Raw genomic sequence first — 21,789 nt, forward strand, 5'->3', positions numbered from 1 at the left:
TAAGGCCACCCACTAAGCGACACTGACATCATCCACAATGACATAATTGCCCATTTCTCTTCAATTCCCTTTATTTATTTATTTAATGGTTTGAAAGACATTCTTTTATTTAAATAAATAGAATAAAAATAGACTATAAAAATAAGAGATCAATATTTAATAGTGCATACATTTGAATTTATAATAAGTATCGTACTTAATATATTTGTTTATGCATGCTATTAAAAAATTGTGAAGAGATTTATCATATATTATCTAAAATCTCAATAAATTTATATTTATTTACTAATAATAATCTTTGATAATTTAAATAAATTATTTGAGTTAGTAACAAGTAGTCGAGTTTTTTAAGTAGTTCAAATAAGTAATAAAATATGAATTTTTTAGAGTATCATTATGATACTCTACCATTTTAAATCTATTTTTAATTATAAATTATTATTAAATATTATCTTAATTAATTTATTATTTCATACATTTTTCTATTAATATTGATATTATTTTTATTTTAATAATTTATTAACATAATTAAATACTAAATCAGTATACTAAATTATTAATTAATTAATTATATTATCTTTATTAAACTAGTATTTTTAACGTTGTAATTGCAAACAAAAGTTAGGAATTGGATTCGGTGTGGGAATTGATTATTAAAATCTGATTTTTATAAAATATAGGTTATGAAGAAAGAAAAAATAACTATTCAGTTAGCTTATATAAGAAATTTTAGAACATATTATTTTGAATTACTATTAAAGTTTTAAAATAAAATAAAAATGATAATAAAATAAAATAATAAATTTAAAATTAAAATTAACTAAAAATTTCATCTATTCAATTATCTTAATAAGTTTTATTTTTAAATTTTTTAAGTTTTAGCGTTATTTATATATTTAAATATAGTATATAAGTAAATTAGATTTAATATTAAATGCTCAAATGTGTTTCTAACTTTATCAATTTAAATAAAACATAGGATGAATGGTGTGAGCAACAAAAGGAAATGATAGAATTGACAGATAATAAGAAAAAAAAAATCAAAACTAATAAGTGAAGCATGACCAAAGCAAAAGGGTAATAAAGTCAATTTTTGGAGTGGGTGGCAACTCCAAGAACAAAATTGAAGATATGCATGAATGAATGTTTATTATTAATTAAAGACATGCCCCCTGAAAAAGAAAAGGTAATGGATGGGGGGGTTCATTTTTTACTGCTTCCCCTTCTCAAGGTACCCAAATATCAAAAAGTGTATTTTCATTATCCCATTCTAATGACAACAAATTGTGAACTGTATGCCATTCAAATATTATTGTAATTACTTATTCCACACTTTTCTTCTCTATTCTTTATATATTTATACACACACTGTCTCAGAAGAGACTTTCTCAACTCACCCACCAAACCTCTCTTTGATCTCTTGCCATTTTGTGAAGAAACTAGAGAAACAATTGTAGAGAGGCTTTCTCATTATTTTGGGAGAGTTTCCAACTTATTTGTACAGCAACATTTGGCCTTTGCTGATTTTAGGTATGTATTGGCTCTCAATCCCTTATTAATTTGTGAGTTTCACATATATAGGGTTTGCTAAATGCTAAAACTCTATTGTTGTCCCTCTCTTTTCTTAATAGTTGCTAAGTGATATAAATTAAAAAGTATCAATTTTTGTTTTTGTTAATTTTGGGATGATTTTAGTATCGATTGAATTACATTTTAGACATAGTTATAATAATTCCTGATATTAACCAAATTTACTTACCTAGTTTCTCTCCTTTTTTTTATTAACTTTTCTTACAGTGGCACATTCATGGTCTTGAATTGCTCCTATTTACAAGTACAAAAAGAAAGTTCTTTTTTGGTACTTATCATGAATATCACTTACAAAATTCGAATCATTAAAGATTAATTAAGCAAAAGTTTCCAATAACTCAATTGTGAATTCGTCACTAAATCTGTTTCAAAGTAATTAGTGGTACCACTTTTGATGATTAAGGACGTGCTTTGCATTATCGTTGTCCTCCTCACCAACCCTTTATTTGTTTGAGAGGATACATACCATTTAACTAAAGAGCTTTTCTGTAGATCTCTTCTATATAATCTTTGAAGACATTATCAGTCTTATTTTGATCAATTTAGCTTCTTCCTTCTTGTTTCTTTGTCATCTTTTTTTTTTTAAATAAGAAGAAATAAAAGTTAGAGAAAACAACCAAAATCCAGTTAAAGGTTAATAGGAGCCAATTAAATTGCTAAAGCCATAACATAAGATAGACTAAAAGTATAAAATGACCTCATTTGCTTGTCGTTTTACCAAAGAACAAACAAATTTGTGTTGCTTACTTGGTCGTAGCTGTCATTATTTCCATATCAACATCACCTTATTTTCTTGCTCTCACAACACGCTTATTTTTTCAAAATATTCTATTTATATTTCATTTTCTACCACTACTTGATACTAAATTAATAACATCAAATAGTAAATTACAAAATCAGATGCTCGACTCCTTAATTTGGATTACACATTCAATTCCTTTACATGGAAAGCATATCCTCTAAGAATGATGCATATATGATAACTAAAATTTGGATTTGCTTTCCTTCTATGAAGTTTTATTTTTGAGTTATTTTCCGAACTCGAGGTTATAATTTTTAATTATTAAAAAATATTATTAGTAAATAAATGTTAATTCTTTTAATTATTTTTTATTTGAGTATAATAGAAAGTAGGGAGTCGTTTTCATAATAAATAAAAAGGCAGATATAAAAAAAAATGAAATAAGCAACAAAATTAAATAAATTCTAAAAATTTGCTCTTACGCGGTTTCATACACTATAAGGAACTTATACATAAACCCTCGGCTTCCGAGTGTAGAACTCAAGTCTCTCTCTGTCTCTCTTTCTCTCTGTCAGTCTCTGTTTCAAACATATTCTAATTCCATTTCCTTTTACAGATTACATAGTTTTTCTTCTCAACAATGGCAGATCGAGTCCACCCACGCGACGACTCACCACAATCATCAGCAGAATTCAAGCCATCACCACATTCCTCACCAGACCACCAACACTCACCTGTCAAACCAGCAGCCCCGTTGCTTGAAAAACCTATTCCGCCACCACCTGCAGCTGGTACCTACGTTATCCAAATCCCCAAAGACCAAGTCTACCGCGTTCCGCCACCCGAAAACGCCAAACGCTACCAACAACTCTCTCGCCGTAAGCCCCGCCGTAGCACCTGTCGTTGCTGCCTCTGCTGGTCCCTTGGCCTCCTCGTTACTCTCATTCTCCTTGCGGGCATTGCTGCTGGTGTTTTATACCTAGTTTTTAGACCAGAAGCACCTAAGTATTCTATTGATAAGGTTTCCATTAAAGGGTTTAATCTTACGTCATCAGAACCACTCTCGCCGGAATTTGACGTCACTGTTAGAGCTGAAAATCCTAATGACAAGTTAGGGTTCTATTACAGGACAGGCAGTTCCATTGATGTTCATTACCAGGATAATAGATTATGTAACGGTCAGCTGCCTGTGTTTTATCAGGGTACTAATAACGTGACGGTGTTTAAGACGGTGTTAAAAAGTGACGGCGTTGAATTAACGAGTGCTGTTCACAAGGCTTTAGTTGAAGGTGAAAAGAAGAAAGCGGTGCCGTTTAAGCTGAACTTGAGAGCTCCAGTGAAGATAAAAGTTGGGTCTGTTAAGACTTGGACGATTACTGTTAAAGTTGACTGTGATGTAGCGGTGGACGAGTTAACGACGAGTGCTAAAATTGTGTCCAAGGACTGCGATTATGGTGTTGAACTGTGGTAAGGGAGTGTTTGGATGTAAAGTTAGGGAATTTTTGGTGGGTGGAGAGGGAATATACTTTGCTTTTGTTATTTTGTTTTTTTAATGAGACTGATTTTAGAAGTGGGAAACATGTTATAGATTAAAAGGACAAAAGATTTGCAGTATATAATATGATATACACATCTGATTCATTTATATTTATTTATTTTATTATTATCTAATATGATATGATTTGATTTGTGGGTTTGATGCTGGTGGGATTAGTGATATCATGTTACATTGATTCTTGTTTGTTTGTTTATTTATTTATTAGTATAAATTTTATACATATGTTCTCATTCTTAGAATGTTATTTGTGGGTGAGATGTAATCATTGAAGGAATTTCCTTTCCTATAATTTACTCACAAAATAAAGAAAAAAAAATCTAAATCACACCAAATTAAAAAGAAAATTATATAAGTCATCCATCAAATACCATGATTAATTTATAGATGAAACTTTTATATACAAATGTTGCCATATATTTAGATTACTTATTTAAAATTTGACAAATTCAAAATTGGTGCAAAAGGGATTTGAAGCATTCTTCAAATATGCCAAAGAAGCAACAAACAACAAAGAAGCATTCTTCATATATGTTATGCATTGTTGAAATTTTAAATCAGAATCACATAATATCCAATGGGATATATCTCAAATTCTTGCAACTCTACCTCCATTTGTCATAAATATATATTGGAGACTTAAGGTTTTCATTAAAAAAAATGTTAAATATCCCATTTTTTGTCCCACTTTTTTTGTCCATTTAATATGATATTTAATACTTGTTTTTCAAAATTATTTTTTAATTTTAAATTAATATTTAATATTTTTTCAAAATTGTTTCTTAAAAATAATAAAACACAATTATATAAAAATATTATATACCATATTAGATAGATAAAAAGTTGGTTATATAGGATTACTCCTTCCATTAATATTTTTATTTTATTTGTTTAAAAGACCAACAAACTTGCCAAAATATAAGGTTTCTGAAAAAAGAAAAAAATTAAATTGGGGCACTAGGGCAACCATTTGTCATTCATTAAGCAAAATCTGGGACTAATTCAAGGTTTGGTAGAGAAGGATGTAGTAATGTATATTAATAATAATCATTCCACAGTGTTGTTCTCTTGTCATGATATCAGACATTATTTTAGGGATGATAAAATATTTATGTAAAGTAGACATATAAAAGCCAGAGAAAAGAAAAATTCAACTACAGAGACTTGATCTTCACAAGCAATTGATAAAAATTAATTAGGGTGGAGTTATGGAAATCAATTGTATAAATACCTAATCCACCTGCCACCATAGGCTAGTTTTAGAAATATATTAAAATCAATAAAATATCATTTTTATGGTGTAAGTATTTATTTTTAAAAAATACAGTTGTTTCAATTCTTTTAGATTTATGATTGTTTTTCAATTGTTTCTTAATTATTTTCTGTTATTTTTTAATTATTATCAATTGTTTTATAAAATAACTGAAGAGATTAAAATTAACAAAAACCCGTAAATTTAAAAAGAAAAAGGAAAAAACTATATTTTTATAATTTAACAAAATAATAATAAAAAAAAAAAACATGAGCAATTCTGATATTTCTCCAATTGTATACGCATGCATAACTGTTTGATTAATAATTTTGTGATCAGAGTATTCTTTTCATGATAAAAGAGATTTGGAATTTAATTAATCTCTTGCACAGTTAGAGTCCATTCTTTGTTTTTCTTCTAAAAAGAAATATTCTGTAAGGAAAAGAAATACATTGTTACTTTCCCTGAGATGCATAAGAAATAATCTATGGTGGAAATGGCTTTTATCAAGCAATTCAAGTCAAATTTTAGAAGACAGTTTTTTAAGGATATCATTTTTAGAACTCAGAGCATTTTTATTTTATTTGGGTCTCTTCTATTCGACTCTAAAATTGATATTGAGACGATGGATTAGATCCGGTCCAAGCTAACTATAGCTCTATATATTTATATTATTATGTCTGATAGGAGTTGTACTACCAATTGCCTCCTTTTTTTTACGAGTAAAAAAAAACTATAAAAATTGAATAGCATAGTTGAGATCAACTATAAGTTTTTCTTCAGTAAATTATTAATAAAAATAAGCAACTACCATAGAAAAAGAGGACTATATGATAAACATAGTGGATAAATTTTGGGTGTTCAGAGAAAATATTGCAAAAATGTATGGTAAAGTCAAAACTCTAGCATTGTTATATGTAAATGTGCATCTTAAGAGATTTAAAATAATAATAATAATAATAAAAGAATACAACTTACACATGGCTGCCTGCTCAGTGTATGCTCAATAACTACCTATTAAATGTGGGCATGCTTTTTGAATTTTGATATATCTTTTCAAGATTAGGTTAGAAGCTAAGACTTTGTGGTTACCGAAATTAGTGGCAATTGCTTTAGGTTTCTTCTTTTTAGGTTTTGCATTTCCTTTTCATTTTCTCTTTGAGTTGTTTGGATTGTAAAACTTTAAATGGAAAATTTTATAAATTTATATGCTTAATTTAAATTTATTATTCGGCAAGTAAAGAAAATCTAAATCTATAAGTCTTAAAATATTCATCACCTTTTAAAATTTTTCTTTTTAAAATTTTAATCTGATGGAAAATTTTAAAACCTATTATTTTAAAACAACAATGTATTGTTATAATATCTTTTATTATAATATTATCTCTCATAAATTTATATCATTCTAATTTTTTTATTAATTTAAAAAAATTAAACTATCAATTTATAATTTTTATGTTTAATCTGGCTGATAAAATTTCTAAATTTATGAATTTTAATAAAATCTAGAGAAAGTTATATAAAATATTATATTTTTTTAAAAATATTATTTTTACTGTATTTTTTTTATTTCTACTTTATAATATTTCATTTCTACTGATTTTGAATTTTATATCATTTTTATTATTGTTGTCACTCCTCTCTTGTTTCTTTTTTTTTTTCACAGATAACTACTTGGTCTTTTTAATTTTTTGTTTTCATTTTCATAATTTTCATAAATTTTTCTTACTAATTATTCCTTCTTCATAATACTTATATGCTATTCCTTATAATACTAACTTTACTTACTCATTAATTAATTATTTTCTTCTCACTCATCTTAAATATTAAATTAAATCCATTACTTATTCAATTATATCATTTTGATTCATTAAAATTTTAAATTACTTTGTTATAATTATTATTACTAATATTGCTTGTTACACGTGTTACACGTCCAAATTATTATTATAAAACTATAATATAAAATTATTTAATAAATTAATATATATTAGATGGTAAATAATCCTACTAATAAAATACTATAATATTAGATGGTAAATAATCCTACTAATAAAATACTATAATAATAATAATGAACACGTGAATTGATAGATCAATAAAATAAAATTGAAAGTGTCTTTCTCTTTTTTTTGTCTTCCATTTTTGTAAAAAGTTATTGTTGTATTTGAACTCCATCATAGGTATATATATCACATAGTAATTCATCAAATTCTTATAGGATGAGGTATGTATATGAAATTATTAGAGAATTACGATTAAATTAGACTAATATAAACTAATTTCATTAGATTAAAATATTAAAAATTGATTACATAGAGATTAGTAGTTATTTATTAATTCCAATTCATAAATTCTTTCCTTTTTTCGTGCTTTTAGAATAAGAAAAAGATTAATCACTAATTAATTCTATTAGGATTAAGAAAATTAAATTAATTACATATAGAATTAATATAAAATTAATAAGGGTATTTTAGTTAGTTAAAAAATCTCTCCCTCCTTTCATACTTTTATATATATTATAGATTATTATTATTATTATTATGCTCTTCTAAATAATTTTTAACTACTATTATTTCTGATAAAAGTGTTATAGTTGAAATTTTTTTATACCATTTAATCATTAATTTATATCATTGTCATGTAACAAAGACCTGCATTTTGACAAATAGTCTACCATCTCCTTCTTTGTGTAATTAGCATGTATAATATCTTAAGATTTATTTTTTTTATTTTAAATTTTTTTAATGATGTAAGAGTTGTATGTGAATTATATTTATATATTATATAAATTATATAATAAGAAAGTAAGAAAAATTAAGAATCTCGCACTTCATAAACAAATATATACTAAATATATACCAATTAGATACCAAAATATGTGAAATTCATACTAACTAGATACCAAAATGCTAACATATAATATATATTATAAATATATATATTTAATGTATATATTTTACTGTACATTTAAAATAAATTAAAACATAATTTGAATATATGTAAAATAAATCATATACTAATTGTATGCCAAATATATGCAAAACATATATACAAATCTGTAAAATGTATATCATTTACTGTAATTTTTTTCTTATATTGTCTTAAAGATATAAAGTATATATATTAAATTAAGTTGAATATATTTCACTATATTGAATAGATATTGATATTATATTTATCGCTATTGAAAAAAATTGAAATTAAAATATGTTGAATGAATTTGAATTTTGATTAACATATACTAATATACACTTAACATATACCTCTTACTGTACATTTATTAAAAAAATTATGATTGTTTTCCAATTATTTTAAATATAAATTATATATATGTAAAATAAATTATATTCTTAATAAATTCAACATGATATAAAGTCAAGTTGTAACTTATTATTTATGATCTATAATATTTTTCAAAACATACTCTATTTTTTTTATAAAATATACTATTTTGTATATACTTTCATATAAAATATTATAATTTATCATTTTTTGTTATCTCTATAAAATTTTACCAATATAATTATCTTGTACAGTCATTATAAAAGTGACAAAATCTCACTTATATCAGTATTAAAATACAAAGGCTTCTTATTCCACAATAATGAAAACACTTCTATTATACTATATGCTTTTTAAACCTAAAGAAAAAAATCAAAGGTTAATAAATAAATAAATAAATATATATATATATATATATATATATATATATTTATCAGTGTATATGTAATTTATAGATAGTAGAATATTAAATTAATAAAATATTAGAAGTCGCATGCATTATTTACGCATAAAAAAATTACTTCTTTAGAAATAGTATTGCAAAAAAAGTTAGTTTAGAGTCTTAATTAAAATATTTAAATAAATTAAAGGATCTTTTGTAAATTCTTCTTTCATTTGAATATCATTTAGTCTAAAAATCATGCTCCTAACACTACATGTGCAAGCTAAAATGTTTTATACAGTATTTTTGAAATAAAAGCTTAACTAGCAATATTTTTGAAAGAGAGATTTGTCGAGAGTAAAAATGATATTTTTGGCTCTTTATTTATGAAAGAATCCCTAAAATCTATGGTTTTTACAATCTCACAACCCAATAAAGGCCTTAGTCTGTTTGGTTCACGGATTCATAATTTTTAAGATTAGAGTTAATCCTAGGCTTAGTTAAGCCACAGGATTGCTTATATTAAACATTTTTTGGTACAAGTATGTTAATTCATATAATTAATTAATTTTATTTTTACAATCCTACATTTGGTAGGATCGTTTAACTAGATAAATAAATTGTTATAGTAATCATCATTTGCCTTATGTATAAAACTTGTATCTCTTACTTTTTCTCTTTTTCTTTCTCTCAAAATGTCTTTTAAATTTGTTTATATAGTCTACATCAGATTTTGTCTTGAACTAATATTTTTTGCTTTAGGGTATTACGATGTAAGCATAGGCAATTGTGAAATAAATTAAAAAATTAAGGTTATTTTAGAGAAATAAAATAAAAACTCAAGACTATTTTAGGGATCAAAATTTTATCAAATTATAGATTGGTAATCCCACCGGATATGGCTTACTAAAGATACAGATACAGGAGACTTGGTTTTAAATAAAATTTATCTCATAGATTAGCTAAGCCATTGAGATTGTTAAGTCCGACTTTATTATATATATACTAAACATAATATTATTTACTAATATTATGGTTTACTTAAACAATCTTATGTACCAAACGGATCATAAGTGTTTTAATTTGGGTAAGTTGCACCCCAAAGTCACCAAAGTTCTTAGGGACTTTTATAGAATTACAAGATAGTGCGCGATAATTGTTTTTACGATTAATTTTCTTATGATTTTTTTTTCGAAATTCTTCTTCCAATTTTCTTTTTAAAATTTTTTATTTGTAAGGTCTTTTTTGGAACTGCATTATAGAATTCTTTTAATATTTTATTGGTATCATTTTAGTGTATTTTTATTATTTTTAAATATATATTTTTAAATTTTATTTTAATTATATCTTCATGTATTTTAAACTATATTTGGTATTTTTTTATATATTATAGTATATTTTTGAAACACACATCTTCATAGCAATAAAACACACTAGTTGCTATAACAAAACATATAATATCATTCAATTCACGAATACCAAATATAAAGATATAAAATAAAAATGATAAATCTATCTCGTTTGACTGATTTCACAATAATACAAGTTAAAATAATATCTTTAGAGTATCTTATATGTGCTTTTAGTACCTCTTTTCGGATAAAATTCTACAAGATAAATTCATAATAATATAAGTTAAAATAAATAGACTTTCAATATCTTTTAAGTATACTCATAATAGTTTTTTTCCTAACTAAAAGTTAAAAAGATATAAAATAAAAACTGAATTCACAATAATACAAATTAAAAATAATATTATTTCGGTATTTTGTATGTATATTTTTAGTATCTTTTTCTTTCGGTATCTTTTAGATACACTTTTAGTATATTTTTTCTGACAAAATTCTAAAAAAAATAAAGAAGATATAAAATAAAAACTAAATTCACAATAATACAAATTCTTTTAAAAAATATCCTTTGAGTATCTTGTAGGTATACTTTTATTATCTTTTCTTTGATGAAATTCTAAAACAAAGCATATAAATAAAAAATTTAAAATAAGAAACACCATAAACAATTCTTTTTTTACTGTAAAAAAATTTCAAAAAATCGTGTGCGGTAAAATTTCTTCAAGATTTTAAACTTAGTTATAGTTTGGTTCTAAATTCTACTTTTTTATTTTTTTGATTATCTAATTAATACTCTCTTATTCTTTTTTAGAAGAAATATAGATATTCCATTAATGAGAATTAACAAGTACAGCTTGATATAAAAGATAAAAATAATAATATCAAACATCAAGAAATACATGCAAAGAAATTTACTCTTAACATTCACTATTCATATTGACAGAGCTGTAAATCACAATTCTGTAAGAAGAAACGCTTCACTCGATGGCACAAATTGTAGTTTAATTTTATAGATGTCTTTTAATGAATTTGATTATTTGAATATCGGATCAATCTCTTTTTTTTTTTTCACCATTCCCATAGAGAGAGAACTCTTAACACCCTCATAGTAAATAACTATAAAACTCTTATAGAATCAGAAATCAATACCCAATAATGGGAACCATAAAACTTCTTAAAAATACCTATTATTTATTTATTTAGACTAATTAAAATAAAATAAAAAGATGAAATTTTAATGAGGAACAAAAAAAAAAAGAAAAAGAAAAGAAAATACTCGCTAGAGTTTTGCTTAAAAACTATCTTAAATTCTCCTCTTTCACTATATCAGGATTGCGCTTCAATTTTTAACGAGAGTTGGCTGATAGAGAGGATAGAATAAAAAGTATTTTAAGGATAGATAACATAATAATGCCACGTTAGAAACTATATTAGACTTTAATAGTCAGAAGAATAATATATCACTTAAGTAAAATATGAAAGAAATTGACGTGTAATCTCTTGAAAGATTATAAAATGACGATATATATTATATACCAATAAGGTGGTTGATTTTCACACAAATGACTTGTTTGAGCTACTATTACCTAATCAATTGCAAATAGTAAATTGAAACTAGGTTATAATACTAAATATTATCCCTTTCATTATACAATGACAAGGAAAACAATGAGGAAAAACAAAGAAAAAGAACATTTGGAAGACAGGTTTTTTTTTTCTTAAACAAAAAACAAATAGGTTTTGAACCGCCTGGGGCATAACACCCAACTAACCAGCCACTAAACTATCGTAGCAGGTTCGAGGTCTCCCTTCTTTTTTGCTAGGAGGAAATTCACACTAGGGATTGTTTGGGGTGACTGAAATATGAGGCAATGCTTAAATTCTTAGCACTATATTATTTATTCATGTCAGCCTGTTTACTGTATAATTCTGTATTACCAAATGAATGACCCACTGAGATTATACACATAAAGCAGAGATAAAGAAAAATAAACAGGGAGAAATGAACTTTAAATTGTAATGAACTACGTATTCAAGATTGTGGAAAAACAGGGGTGGGATATGATTTTGAGTTCCTATAGTTTCTGAAAAAAAAAAAAAAAACAGGAAAGAGGACAGGAAAAACTATACAGGCGCTGCTACACTGGATAGTAACTCTATTTATCACCACCAGCAGCAACCCGGTGATGACACCTTCATAGACTACAAAGCCACCCCCTTTTTATGACCTCTCCATTACGATTTTTTATGTGCTTTATTTCATTTTTTTGCCATAAATGGTTTCCATGTATCCTATACACCAATCCTGCATACAGTAGTTTAAATCACAGCTGAAAACCAGTGTAATTCCTCCTCTTTCTTTGTACCCAATTCTCTTTTTGAATTAAACTTGTGGTTGGAGAGGGGGTTGGGGCTGTGGATTCTTAGCATCCCGGATCGCCTTCTGAAGTTCTGCATACATTGTCACAGAACCCTCTGAAAAATTATTCAACTGACCAAGAAATCCCTCCAAGCTTGATCGAAACCGGTCAAATCCTGAAATACAATCATCTGAAGCTTCGTCTCTCAGCATATTAATTCCCGAGTCACTGCCATTTTCGGCCTTCCACGATGCTGGGTTTGCACTCTTTCCTTGATTCTTTTCTTGGTGGGGTAGAAGGTGAGCTGTTTCTGCAGCCAAACCCTTTATAGCCTCCACAACATCCTTTGCAGGCAATGCTTTGAGCTTCTCCAACCAAACACCGCAAGTGACATATATTGGAGGCCCATTTCTTCTCAAAGTCAATGAAGGGGAAGTTTGTTTTCTCTTTTTCTTCGTTGTTTTTTGCGGAAAGAAAACACATTTAAAAAGCCAATCGTTTATAGCCTGCAAATAAGACTTCTGTGCACCAATCCACTTGGTAAAACATGATGACAGCGAGTAAAGTTCATTTTCAAGATGGATGGCAATCTCCCGATGGGAATCTGACTGTATAGAGATTTTGGCACTCCTGCTGTTGTATGCTATCGAGATGATGTGGAACTGAAGCCTGTGACATTCAAACATCACTTCCCACATCCGACTTAACCTGCCATTTGGTAGAATTTTTAAGAAATCAATTCTGGAAGTTATGAACATAAAAACAAACAAGCCTTCAAAAGAAATGACAGCCCGTGGAAGCCAACTCCACCAAACTAACTGCTATACTTGGATAGCTCAATTACAGATAAGAATAAAGCTCACCACCGATAAAATAATTGATTAGATCAGTGACACAAAGGTCCAGTTTTTGGTTTGGGAAGATTTAAGACTTAACACACACTAGCTCAAAAAGGATTCATGCCTAAAAATCTTATTCAGCCCATAAATGTGCATCTAATCTGGATATTTAAAAGAAAATACAACTAAAGGTTTCATGGAGGGTATGAAATAAGTGACTCTCCTGGCCAACCAGTACTACAAAAGCTTCCAAGGATTTGACATTTTTTCATAGCATGGCAAGATCAATCACTCTAGCTAAAATTCATCTAAAGTTTATTTTGGAATGGTCCATTTTATCTCAATTCAGTGTGTTTATTTTAGGCTTTATAACTGGCAGATATTGCACTAAACTAGCTTGATGACATTTTCATACTTAGCGCAGACATGCAAGACGCATCATCTTATTTATAGCAGTCCCTATGAATATTGATTTCATCAATATACGGGCATCAAATGTCTCTTAGCAAAACGAAGTTGCACATTGTGTATCTGAGATTGATGCTAAATGGCACGCCCAAATTGCAGTTGAAGCTTGAATTAGAAAAGATAAGAGGCAAATACCCATCGATTAATTCCTCAAGCTGCGGTTGAAGCTCTTTGTCCCGCAATTCCTCAATCCTTTTTGATATGGAATCGATTCTGTGAATTGCAACTCTGATCCTCGAATGTAGATCCTTGACGACAGCTCGGGTTTTATCAATTTTGCTGCTATGTTCTCCTTTTGATTCCAGTTGCCTAAGGATTGCACGCTTACTGTCATACTCCTTTCTGACAATCTCACTAGTCTGAAATTCAGAAGATATCTAAATATAATAGCAAGTGAAGGGAAATTTGTACATCAAATAGAATTGATTCTAATTGAGCTGCACAGTAATGTCAGTGCATCTAGATTGATTTAACTATCTAAAGATGTGATATACAGGTGCATTTTTAAACACTGAATATAAATTCAAAGTAGCATTAACATGATACCATTTCCTACTTCAGAAAATACAGCATTACAGGGAAAAATAAGTTTAATGTGCTGATGGCCACTGCCATATGAATTTTGGTCTTTCTACAATATATGAGCTTAAATAATGGTCAAGTGAAGGAATAATGTGCTACAAGTTGGACCTGCTCAAGCCAGCACTCAGTAGATTAAGCAAAAATTAAAAATAGAACAAGAACATTGTTGATGCTCCAAGCAAAATATACATAATCATTGCCGGTTATAGGAATAAGTCATAATAGTACGAATATTGACGAGTAATTGCATATTTTGAGAATTATTTCAATGATACCTTAATGCAATTTTAATACTCAAAATATAAGTTGTTTGAAAGCTCGCACACAAACCAAACTTTAAATCAACTAAAACAAGGTCAGTATAACTTTATCACAAAGTTCTTAGAACTTCAGAAATACATATTTTAGCTAGCAATTGCTCAACTAATCAAAACATTATCTACAGTAAACAACTTTCCTCTGACCCCCATGAAGCTGGAAGCCTTGGGCACTAGAATGCCATTTGTTATCAGTTCACATATAGAGAAAACTATATCCTACTTCCAAGCACTAAGATATCATCCTTGTGATGTTTTTGCAATTTGGGCATTAAATAAAATGAGTTAAAAGCTTAAAAAAGAAAACAAAGTTATAAATTTTGCATGTTTAAAGAGGTCATCCTTGATCATCCTGAAAATATTCAGTAAAACTAGGCTAATTAGTATATAAAAAAGAGAAATGCAATCTGTAATACATAATATATGTAAGATTAAAAATGAACTTAATTAATTTTAACAAAATCATAAATCAAGATATTTCAAATTATGGTACAAAAAGATTTCCATGTATGCATCTACAAACACTTCTATAAACCCATCCTTCAACAGTTCAAATAGATTTAAAATCATGGTCAAAATGAACTTACTATTAAGTTCTAAACTATTTGAATATTAGTTCTAGGTTGGTGAATGATTTCAGAAATTGTTAATTCCTTTGCAATAAATAAAAAGGACTAATTTCTCTCTAATTAATAGCTATTTTCATTTGCATACTTCTTCTTTCCTCTTTGGCAACACCCCAACTTTTGAAATTTTGTTGTGAAGTACCTCTATCGAATTTTGTAATCTTTGACTGAAATTCCTCCAACCAGCCAAGAAAAGAAAAGTTAGGCCCAAATTCAAATTTCTAATCTGGATTTTAGCTACATTATTCTCACTCCCGAGTTCTTATTTTCATTCACAGATAGAACGACCACATGAGCAAAAGACTCATCGTAACCCCCAAAAATGATGTTCTCTCTCCCCAGATCTGGTGATTACACCTCAACCAATGCCATAAGACTATCCTTTTTTAACCTCCTGCTACACCATGCAAAACCAAGTACAATCAATCAACATCCACTACTAAACTAGGACAAAATCCATTACAGGTGCACACCTCCTTTAAACCCATTTAAGAATCATGGATAGACAAGATAAATCCTAAAAAAGAAACATCAACACAAGCATCATGTATTTGTAAGCAGGCAGCATTTGGTAGGGTTATTGTTGATTGAAAAGGTAAAGATATTTCTCTCCAGGCAGTGAAGCAATTCTTCTTTCTTTTTTATACCATTTAAACATGTTTATAATTTTAATAACTTATTTATTACTTATTAGTCCTAACTGGAATTTAGGTTAAAATGGATGTCACCAGAATTTTCTTTTGTTTTGTTATAAGCAGCATAGACGTCAGCACTATAATAACCAAGGGGGAAAGGTCTCAGCTCTCTTTGGGACTTGGATAGACCATTGAACAACAAGAATAAATTGAGTCGGAGCAATTCTTTCTCCAAAAGCAACTTAGCCAAATCCTTTACTGCAATCTGATGGAAACCAGCTGCATGGATCTTTTTCCTTTACTAAGTTTACGCCTACTTTCATAGTAAAGTCCAGTATTGCTCATTTCATCTTCATTACTTCTAGTAGTTTATCCTATTATACCTGTTTTCAAAGTCTTCTATTATTAAAATTGAAAATAAACATTCAGGTTGCAGTTCCTATGCCATGAGAATAAACTGACAAGTAACAGCTCAAACAACCCCAGTAAGGGAAAACCAAGTAGAGAAGCAACAACATCCCACCCACCTGCATAAATACGAAGTAGCAGAGATGTATTGATATACATCCATCCTAAGGATAATAAGATAAGGGACGAACTACAGGGTTAATTCACATGGTTAGTTTGTAAACTGCCTGATATTAATTGGCTTTGCTTAATTGGATTAAGACCTAGAAGTGAAATGAGTAATTTGACCAATGAAGTAGCTAATAAGGAAAGGAAGCAAGAAAAATGAACATAGTATATAACATCCTACTTAAGAATAAACAAGATGCAAGTACAAAAGAACTAGAAGGAACTGATATCATTTTATTTATCTATTTACCCTTTCATATGGGAAAGTAGGCAAAACAAGTAAAATTACTCTCTGCTTTTATTTGATTTTAAAAAAGAATTATTATGAAAGTCTTGTGATTATAAGAAACTGCAATACCTTTACTTCATCGTAAAGTTTCCTCTCCCATGCATATAGCCTATCTAAGGTTGAGGCATGACTGCCAGAGATCATGCAAAAACTTTCAAAAATATCACCAGTAAGATCCCCTGTGTCATCATTGGCATTCGATCCAAGAGGATTCCTGGAAGAAGATGATCGTGACGATGTTGTCCTATGCCAAGTCAAGTACTTCACAGAATTTTGTGCGGGCTCTGCGCAAAGATTAGAAAGAATTAGCAATATGATCATGCCAGAGAAAGAAAGCATATCTTAAGTGCAAAGAAGGGAACAAAGCTAGCATTCAGACTCAAATATTAATGTATACAGTCATACTGTGTTTGTACAATTGTCTTACTTCACCTTGCTATGCTACTTATATTGTATTTCATGTCCCTAAGTACAATATCATATATAGGAACTTAATCAATCTATGTGCAGAAAACTTTCATTATTTACTCCCTTCTCCCTTTCCACATATTTCTCAAAGAACTATTCATATACGTCAGAGATATTTCTTTGCCATAACCACTAACATTTCTATTAAATAAGTGTTATGCTGGAGTTCAACCTTGCGTGAAATGAGTTATAGGAGACATTTAGATGAATCCATTGGGGTGAGACTGTTGTGGAGGCTACCATATAACCTGTTGTTTTGGGGTGAAATAATCCTACACCATAGCAAAAGGAAAGCATATTTGAGGCTCTGAGGTTTGGCTATATTAGTTAAAAGAACAATTTTCACCCTATTGACAACAGAAATAATGATAACTATCAGAAAGCCCTTCTTAAGTTAAAAACTTATTTAAACACACAGCATTAACAAAAATATAAGGTAAAGCAATTGATCAGTGCTCACTGCACTGATGAGGAAATTAAGGAATCCGAATGAGGAAATTGATGCAACAACTACTTTTAGCTTTTCTGTGTAATCTTTATGAGAATATAAACTAACCCCCGAAAAATACTTTTATTCATGTCCTATGGGTACTTTAGGAAAATAATTATTTTAGGAATACAATTTCATTAAGTTTTAAAATGCTAAAAACAATTTGCACTTGATAGTCATGGTTTAATTTAAAACCTAGGAGCGTCTAGTTTTGAGAAGAAAAAAAATTCCCAGTAATTTTGGGCAACCATGAAGCACTGAAATGTTACCCAAAAAGAGAAAAGAACATACATCTAAACTATCTTAAGGAACTAGAATTGCCCCTCTGCTCGTCAACTTATACATAATCAAATGGGCCTAGAGTGTATTATTTATTACTTGTTCCTGTCAGTTGTCCTTATGTGTGCAACTAAATGGTCAAGTCACATAGTAAACGAGAAAAAGATCTACTCTTGCTCCAAATATTGTACAGTATTAAAAAATTACTTATGTTGACATTCTAGTCTAATAATATATTATGGAACAATAGATGTCCATCAATTAGAAATGCATCACTCAGTCATCCAAGCAGTCAATAGTTCATACAACCACATGATTTCAATTTTCACCGACATTCCAAATGCAATGCTCATTTGGAAAACCTAAATGTGACTGTTTTGTATCATGCAATAGGAAAAGCTTTGCACAAAGATAAGGAGGTATACCTTCTTGAACTTGACTAGGGTCTTCCCCACAAGAGAAGCAAGCCTTGAAGAATATAGATACCACCGATCCATCTGCCAGAAAAGACAATTATAACTCGCTATATAGGAGAAGAAACCTCAATATAATTTCCCATGGCATTGAGATGAAACAGAAATTCCTTTCTAATCATACAAAAATTCAATATTCTTCATCATCTTTTAACGCGTGTGAAACCCCTTCATGAGTTACATGTCACAGTTTCAATCCCAAATTAACTAATAAACCTCACCCGAGAAGTTGTTTGACTATATTATGATTCATACTTCTAGGCAAAAGTATCAAGTATGGTTGCACTAAGCATAACCAGAAAAATGATATTTATAAAAAAGAATCTTCTAATCACAAACACTGATGATAAGACAATCATAATATAAAGAATTAAAGAAAGCAAAGGGCTGAACAGTAATTTCACACATGGTCACACACAAAGAGGGGTAAGGGAGAGACAGCGACTGAGATCATACTTTCTTTTCCTGGGACTATTGGGCGGAAATGCAATTTATTTGCTTCAAGCATCCTTGGAACTTCTTTCCCAGCCCCAGAAGCTTTGATGAACAGGTATTCAATATCTTTTATGCTTGAAAAGAAGTCTTTAGGAGAAATCTTATTTGCAGTTCGATCTGCTTTTACAGGTGTCTTCTTTGCATCAGATGAAACAGCCACTGTTGAGGTTGGAGTTCTCAGTGGTGACATATCAGGAGAATTACTTTTTTCCCCATTTAATAACTCAGTTTCTGAAGCTACACTTTCAGCAGAAGGTACGGCAGGTGATACACTAGCTGCAACATGATCCTGTACCCTATTAAGATTTTCAAAACTACGAACTAAAGTATCAGCAGGAGGATCATCGAATTCATCTACTGAATCCTCAGAGTCCTCACTAGCATGAGATGAATGTTTCTCTTCTTCATCTTCCAGCTCAGGAATTCCCTCCTCTTCCCTAAGCCGCCTCAAGTCATCAACATTATCCAGCCCTGGCTTCATCTCCTTCCCTTCTTGCATAGAAAATTGATGGTCAATTGGATGAAAAAGTCCAAAGAAATCCCATGGTGGGGTTCCTGGAGGGACCGAAGAACCTTCAACTGGAGATGTTTCAGGTTTTTCAGTGGAACGAGGTGTGGTTGTCTGTGGGGTACTGGATGAAGTTACAGTCCCTGTAACAACTATAGGAGGCTTCTCTTCAACTTTTCTGGAAGAGAACCCCCTAAATTTCATATGATTTGCCTGAAACCGAGTGGATCCAGGAGGAGATGGTGATGGAGAAAGGTGTTCAGTTGCATCCACAGGGTGTGATAAAGATGGAGAGGGGACTGAAAAATGGGAAAGGGACTTCTCAGTTAAAGCGAGAGGCTCTGGTGTTGCATTAGTGGAAGTGTACAATGAAGATTCAATTGGAGCTTCAGACTCAATAAACTTCCTTAGAGCAGTTCCTGTGGTTCTCAGCGACTGGACATATGTAACATGTGCTGCAGCTAGTGAGCACCTGCCATCAAGAGCCTGCCTAACAAATTTCTTTCTTTCACGACAGAGCTGCAAAGCCTCATCCTCCTCTATTTTAGAGCTTGCAGCCCCCATTTGCTAATCTGAACGCTTGATATCCCACTAACTGAAAAATGAAGGCATGGATTTCTTCCTGAAAATGAACTAATTTTTAATACAATCAAGAGAACTTCAATACAAATGTATATAAATGAAGTCTAGTATAATTAATTGAGAAAGTAGATAATCAAACATAAAAAAGAATGAAACAGCAGTAATGTTATGACAAACTAAAGTTAGTCCAATGTTCAAAAATGAAAAAGTAGACAAAGCAAACCCAGTTTGTGAATGGAAAAACTTGCAAAAGTTAGTTATTTAAGTGACAGGAAAATCGTAAAACAAGCAGAAATAAATATAAATAGAAAAGATTCAACCATAACAAAATGACAAACATTGAGAAAGAGCATACTTAAGTTCAAGATCCCTAAACCAAAAGACTTGTTTATATTAGGCAAAAGGGGAAGCTAGAATGGAGAAAGCAAATCTTGAAACTTTAATTTATGAACAAAAGTCTAAGCAGAGCAAGAACTGAAAAGTTGCAAATATCAGAAGACAAGCCTCAAAAGAAGATAAACCACAAAAGAAAAGAGTGGGAATCTCTATGAATATTCATAGTGTGCAAGCTCCAAAGCAAAAGCACTACTACTACTGCTACTAATGTATCAAAATTATTATTATATAAAAAAAAAATCTTCAGATTATGATAGCTGCAAAATCATCATTATCATAACCCATAACAGACAGCAACCCCACTTTTCTCTTCAACCAATCAACATAAACAGTCAGCAAAAGAGTAAAATTAAACTAGAACATATCCCATTTTCAACTTTACTAAGTTAATTAACAGAAAAGAACAAAACAAAGATTAATTAGAAAAAAGAAGAAGTACCTGAAGAAAGAAGAAAACCCAGTAGAGTGGTATAATAGAAGGATATGGGAACCTGGAAAAATTAAAAAAAAGCAGCAAGATTAAAAGAGAATAACACAACCATCACAGGAAAGAAAAGAAACCCACTAATAAAACCACTAAAAAGAGAAGTAGGGCAGCAGCAGGAAGCAAGCAACTATCAATAACTGAATCAAATTCATCACAATCTCAAAATAGAAAGAAAAAGAAAAACAAAAAAAAAAAGTTCAAATAACAAGTGAAAGTTAAGGCTTGGGTGACCTGATGAGGAATTGTGAAAGAAACTGTATAATCAAGATGATGAGAATCTATAGAGTTTAGAGAGAGAGAGAGAGAAAGAATAAAAATAGGGTTAGAAAACAGAAAGAAAGTGAATAGATTGAAGAGAGAAGAGAGAGAATCCGATGGATGCAAAAACAACATGCAAAAGGTAAAACGGACACAAATGCATTGCAGAGTACAGCACTCTTTCATTTCCTGTCTCCACTGTGGGCCCTACTCTCACTTCCCCCCCTCCCCCTCCCCCTCCGTTAAGTAACCACCGGCTCCCGTTTTCCCACGCGCTGCCTATCTTTGATTATTATTATTGTGATTATTATTATTATTTATTATAACACTATTAAGAAAAAAGAAAAATTAGATTTAAAATTTCTTTAAGTTTACATCCAAAAATACCAAATATGTCATTTTTAATTGACTTTTTTATTATATTATAATTATAAATTGATAAAAAATCTCGTTTCCCGTATAAATTAAAGAGCAATTTATAATAAGTACATTGATTAATGATTATA

General features: G+C 29.5%; 2 protein-coding genes across 3 annotated transcripts; one reads left to right on the forward strand and one right to left on the reverse strand.

The window, feature by feature from the left end:
• Nucleotides 1-1,372: 1,372 nt before the first annotated feature.
• LOC125370991 (NDR1/HIN1-like protein 13) lies at nucleotides 1,373-3,977 on the forward strand. The gene is made up of 2 exons (XM_048378597.1): nucleotides 1,373-1,530; nucleotides 2,949-3,977. The coding sequence occupies exon 2, from the start codon at nucleotides 2,973-2,975 to the stop codon at nucleotides 3,801-3,803; it is 831 nt and encodes a 276-aa protein (XP_048234554.1). The 5' UTR covers nucleotides 1,373-1,530; nucleotides 2,949-2,972; the 3' UTR covers nucleotides 3,804-3,977.
• An 8,181-nt stretch (nucleotides 3,978-12,158) lies between these two features.
• Nucleotides 12,159-21,475, reverse strand: LOC8268707 (protein ALTERED PHOSPHATE STARVATION RESPONSE 1). 2 transcript variants are annotated; one of them, XM_002521608.4, is made up of 7 exons: nucleotides 21,257-21,475; nucleotides 20,978-21,029; nucleotides 19,014-20,182; nucleotides 18,510-18,581; nucleotides 16,917-17,131; nucleotides 13,958-14,181; nucleotides 12,159-13,223 (listed from the first exon to the last, which is right to left on the reverse strand). In XM_002521608.4, exons 3-7 carry the CDS (start codon nucleotides 20,122-20,124, stop codon nucleotides 12,539-12,541), a joined length of 2,307 nt encoding a protein of 768 aa, XP_002521654.1. In that variant the 5' UTR covers nucleotides 20,125-20,182; nucleotides 20,978-21,029; nucleotides 21,257-21,475; the 3' UTR covers nucleotides 12,159-12,538. The 2 variants fall into 2 exon arrangements, with proteins under 2 accessions (XP_002521654.1, XP_015576307.1); XM_015720821.3 differs by having other exon boundaries at nucleotides 19,014-20,193.
• Nucleotides 21,476-21,789: the final 314 nt, after the last annotated feature.

Source organism: Ricinus communis, chromosome 8 (genome assembly GCF_019578655.1).
Source record: "Ricinus communis isolate WT05 ecotype wild-type chromosome 8, ASM1957865v1, whole genome shotgun sequence".
Lineage (NCBI taxonomy): Eukaryota > Viridiplantae > Streptophyta > Magnoliopsida > Malpighiales > Euphorbiaceae > Ricinus > Ricinus communis.

Coding starts and splice junctions, on each gene's coding strand:
- LOC125370991 (XM_048378597.1), top strand. CDS start 2,973: ATGGCAGATCGAGTCCACCCACGCGACGACTCACCACAATCATCAGCA.
- LOC8268707 (XM_002521608.4), bottom strand. CDS start 20,124: ATGGGGGCTGCAAGCTCTAAAATAGAGGAGGATGAGGCTTTGCAGCTC. Junction 17,132..18,509: donor CCCTAGTCAAGTTCAAGAAG/GTATACCTCCTT, acceptor ATCTTTGCGCAG/AGCCCGCACAAAATTCTGTG. Junction 13,224..13,957: donor CTTGAGGAATTAATCGATGG/GTATTTGCCTCT, acceptor ACCAAATGGCAG/GTTAAGTCGGATGTGGGAAG.